The 4,853-nt window shown below is 48.5% G+C and overlaps 1 protein-coding gene across 1 annotated transcript in view; it reads left to right on the top strand.

Annotated features, from left to right (window-relative positions):
* The first annotated feature begins 2,137 nt into the window (after window positions 1-2,137).
* Window positions 2,138-4,853, top strand: part of LOC102862172 (oxidoreductase HTATIP2-like) — a 28,603-nt gene continuing 25,887 nt past the window's right edge. Inside the window, exon 1 of the mRNA XM_006892011.1 lies at window positions 2,138-2,326. Coding sequence (XP_006892073.1) covers window positions 2,138-2,326 — 189 coding nt within the window. The remainder of the gene's footprint in view (window positions 2,327-4,853) is intronic.

Here is a 4,853-nt window from a genome sequence, read left to right as displayed (position 1 = left end):
ACTAGTGTTTAAAGAGGGCACTGTGCTGGCCCAGTCAGTAGGGAGGGGCATTGTTAAACTAAAGGTCATGCCTTTCTGGTAGTTTGAACCCAGCAGGAGTTGCTTAGGAGAAAGATAAGCCATCTGCTCTAATGCAATTCAAAGTCTCTGAAAAGGTCAGTCTGGAAGTTCAGTTAGGAGTTGCTTCAGACTGGATAGCAAGGATTTGATTTTTGAGTGTTTGAACATCCAGAGGTCAAAAAGCAAGCAGTGCTCAGTCTTTTCTTTTTTGTTGTTCAGATTGCCTTTGCGATTCAATCACTGTCCAGAACTTTCCAGATCCAGGGCCAGCTCAATATGAGTTAGGTTAGAAACCAGGGTTCCTGTATGGAGTATGGAGAGTGAGGAGAGGATCCAATGTCATTATTGTTTTTTTCCAAAAAACATCCAGGAAACAGAGATGAGCCAGGACCTGGGCAGGAAGGCCAGTTGTGCTGTGAGGTACAGTGAGAGCTGGGATTATAGTCCTGGGAGCAGATAGGAAGATAAGGAAAGCATGAGAGTAGAGCAGCATCTGAAGACAGAACAAAAGGCCATGGTTGTTAACCTGCACTGTGGAAAAGGAAGGAGGGAGGAGCCAGAGGGCACAGCCAGGTTTCTCACTTGAGGAAGGAACTGGGGATGGAGAGGTGTTTTTGTGCAGTGACTTCAAGAAAGGTAAGGGGCGGGTGTTATCTTATTCTGGAGTGTGTTTTTGTGTGTGTATACACATAAAAAGGCTCAAGTTTTGCTCTGTTTATATGTGTATAGTATCCCCAAGGGGACAGGTCTTCACTTGTATGTGTGTGTTTGTACAGTGACGCCCTCCAGGGGGCAGGTCTTGTTCTGTGTGTGTACAGTGACCCCCAGGCGCGCTCGCGCTCTCTCTCTCTCTCTCTCTCTCTCTCTCTGTGTGTGTATAGTGACCCCAATGGGGTATATTTGGGGGGGGGTGTTTGTACAGTGACACCCCCCCAGGGGCTAGGTTTTGCTCCGTGTATGTACAGTGACCCTCAGGCTGTATGTATGTATATACATACAGTGACCCCAACAGGGCAGATCTTGGGGGGTGTGTGTGTACAGTGACACCCCCCCCCCCAGGGGGCAAGTCTAGCTCTGCGTATATACAAGTGACCCTAGGCTGTGTATACAGTGACCCACAGGCTGTGTCTGTGTATATACAGTGACCCCCATAGAGGGGTAGATCTTGTTCTGTGTGTATTTCTGCAGTGACCTCAAGTAAAGGAAGGCACACATCTTCATTTTGGTTTGAAGTACTGAGTTGGGAGGGTTACAATGTACAGATCTGGAGGAGTCTACAGGCTTTGAATGTCAATGCAGTTTCGGTAAAGTCTTAAGAAGATAGTCGCCCAGTGACGGCCCTGGCAATTCCCAACACACAGGAGGAGAGAGACCTGGGGCCTGATCTCCAGCCATCGCCCTGCATGCATCGCCCACGCACAGTGATGTGTCTCTGCCAGGCAGGGCTGGGTGCCTTCTCAAGGACCCACCTCCCTGGGCAGGACAGGCAACATTGGGAAGTCAGCTGCACGAATAAGTCTATGGGCCAGGGTGGAGCTGCCTCTGACTTCTGGGCAGACCTGGAGAGGGTGGCCTTGGGCTGGAGTGAGGGCTTGGAGGCCTGGAAAAGACTGGCTGTCCTGATGCCCCGACCGGGACCGCAGGGCTGAGCGGCGGTGGCGGTCCTGGCGGCCACCCTGCTTTTTCTGCAGCGTGAGGATTCGGGGCTGGGGCTGGCTCCAGGTATATCCTGCATGGGTGCCTAACACAGTCCCTCAACCCCTTATGGGCAGAAGAGAAGGTACAGTAATGGGCCAAACCCCGGAGGTGCCTTATGAAGAGGAGGCTCGTGGTCCCTGTGGGTGGCACTGGGCACACCCTCCTGCACAGCCCCCCCCCAACTCCCCAGTGTGTGCACTCTCTCCATGTGCAGCTGCATCCCGCCCACCTGCAGTAACTCCACACTTTCTCCTGGGCCCAGCCAGCACTTAATAAAGAAGGTATCTTCCTCCCACATAGATATCCAGCCCTTGTTCCTCTGGGTGAGGACTGACTAGCCCCTAAATCCTAAGATCAGCACCTGTCCTTGACAGACGCCATGACAGAGGTGCTACCCAAGCTTCAGGAAGACTTCAGGATGCAGAATAAGTCCGTCTTTATCCTGGGTGCCAGTGGTGAAACTGGCAAAGTGCTCTTAAAAGAAATCTTGGAACAAAACCTGTTCTCCAAAGTCACGCTCATTGGCCGGAGGAAGCTCACCTTTGAGGAGGAAGCTTATAAAAATGTGGTGAGTGTTTGAGCTGGGACCTCCTGACCCAGCGGCCTACATATTTCATGTCTTCAAAGACCAGTGGTGGAGGTAGCAGAGGTGATAAAAAATTGGCCCAGATTAGTCTGTGAGGGTCTAGGACTGGATGCTGGGGTCCTGGGTTGTCCAGTTCCCCATCACTGTGTGTCCCTCTGTCTGTCTGTCGTGTGAGGTGCCATCAAATGGACTTGGGGCCCTTAACAATACTTTCAGTGGAACAACAGATGAGGAGAAACATTACCCCTCCTAAAGGGGCCCTAGGTCATACAGGGGGGCTCACTAGATGGTGAGAAGAAGACATACAATCTCGACTCTAAAGACAGAATCAAGCAATTTGCACAACCATTTTCTTTAGCTTCCTACATTAATTAATGTGTGTGAATCCAGAAATGCAGATGTTTGTTGGAAGGTGGGCTTCCTGACTTATAAGAACTTGCCCTAGACCTCTGTCTGTAAGTGAAATGCATCTATGTGTCTGTTGGGTAATGTAGCACTGAATATGTGCCTGAACACCAGACCTACATGTTAAGGTCTCAGTCCCATTTCTGCCCAGGAGCCACCTAGCCTGAGGCCATGGAGGCCTAGGTCCAAACCCCAACTCTTGTACCCCTTGGCTCCAGGTCAGGTGGGGCCTTGAAGAGCACTTTATTTGTGTGTATACAGAGACCTCATTACAGGAAGCAGGTGCTTAGGGAGCTGCCCCAAAGACACAGCTGTTCTCACAGCATCCAAATCACATAAAGTCCTGTTTCACAGAGCATATGGTGGACATTAAGTAACACGTCTGTCTTCCCTCCACTGGAAGTTATGCTATTATAGTTAAGCCAATGATCTTGGAAGAAAAAAAAAGACACTCAGCCAGTTGCCTTTGAGTTGACTCAGAAGCAGAGAGCCCGCTAAGTCAGAGTCCAGCCTGTTCACTAGGGGTTAAATGGCCATTTCTTAAAGAAGTAGATTATTAAACCTAGTCCACAGTGGTTGTATTCTCCCTGGATGGCTCCACCCAGGGTTGCTGTGACCTCTGGGTATCAGAGAGAGCATGGTGCTGCATGTACACGTGTTGGCTTTTGGAGTCGAGTGCTTTTTCGGGCTTGTGTTTGATGTGAAGGAATGCTCTGTCTCTAGGAGCAAGGCAAGCTAGGCTTGTCCTAGGGTTTAAGACAGGAGGGGGCCTTAAACCCCAAAGGGAGAGGGGAGAGAAGGTGGCCATGTTCTCCCTGGCATGGTGCTGCATGCACAGGTGTGGCAGGCTTTAAACCCCATAGGGCCCTTGGGACTGTGGCCATAGGGCCAGGTTCAAATGGTTTTCCTGTCAAACATGCTTCTAGGTGATATAGCACTGGTCTGTCCATTGATGTACAGAGGTAACTTGTGGTTGCTGTGATGCTGAAAATGGTGACACTGATGTGCCAAACGTGGTAATGGTTACCCATGGTGGACAGTGTTTGCTGGAGTTTTCTGACTAAAACAAGTCTGGAAGCAAGAGTGGCATCCACTTCTGAAATGGCTTGCCTCCTGGAAAATCTATGTGCAAACAGTGCTCAGGCCTTTTGTTCATAGGGTCGCTATGAGTCGTCTACGACTTGACGGTACCTAACAACAACAGCAACTCTACAGCAAGTTGCACTGCTAACCTAAAGGTTGCCACATGTTCCTGGTGGTTCAAATTCACCAGTGACTCTAGATGTAAAATTGTAGGGCCTACCTATTTGGAAGAGTGAAAGCAATCAAATCCTCAAACAATTAGTTCAATGGAAAAATGGGCCACAGCCTCCACTGCCTGAGGCCTGAAAATCTAGATGGCACAACAACCACTCGGATCTGGATCACACTAGAAAATTTGGATAGAGGGGGAGAAAGTGTACAGCAAAGTGTAAAATAATTTAAAACACCAGCAGAAGTTAATCCTTGAGACCTTTGTCACCCTTCAAATCTGTATGTAACTGATTCCACATCTAGGGGACACCTTTAGGTCCAACAATAGACTAACCTGTAAAATAAACAATAGCACTCACAAGGAAGGTGCTTCTCATAAAAATGTCATGTTGTTGTTGTTGTTGTTAGGTGTTATCGAATTATGTACAACTCATGGCAACCCTATGAAAAAAAATCGAATCCTGCTCTATCCTACACCATCCTAACACTTCCTGACACACAAGAGCCCATTGTGGCAGTCACTGTGCCAATCACCTAGTTGAGGGTCTTCTTCTCCTTCACAGACCCTCTGCCCTTCGGAACATGTCTGGGTCCAAGGAATAGGCACAATAAGTCATACTTGACCAAAAGAAATTCATCATTTACCTCAAAACAGAGTTCAGAAGGCAGGAAAGAGGGATGAACAGAAACAGGGACCCCTGGAAGAAGTGAGAAGAGGGCTGACACACTGAGGGGCTTCCAATGAATGTCACTAAATAAAATGTGCACAAATTGTTTTTTGTTTTTATTTGTATTTGTTTTTTTATTATTTTGAGAGTGTGTGTGTGTGTGTGTGTGTGTGTGTGTGTGT

This window comes from Elephantulus edwardii, unplaced genomic scaffold, assembly GCF_000299155.1.
Source record: "Elephantulus edwardii isolate Elephantulus edwardi_28Jun2011 unplaced genomic scaffold, EleEdw1.0 scaffold00109, whole genome shotgun sequence".
In the NCBI taxonomy this organism is placed as follows: domain Eukaryota; kingdom Metazoa; phylum Chordata; class Mammalia; order Macroscelidea; family Macroscelididae; genus Elephantulus; species Elephantulus edwardii.
This window is presented reverse-complemented; position numbering and strand designations above follow the sequence as displayed.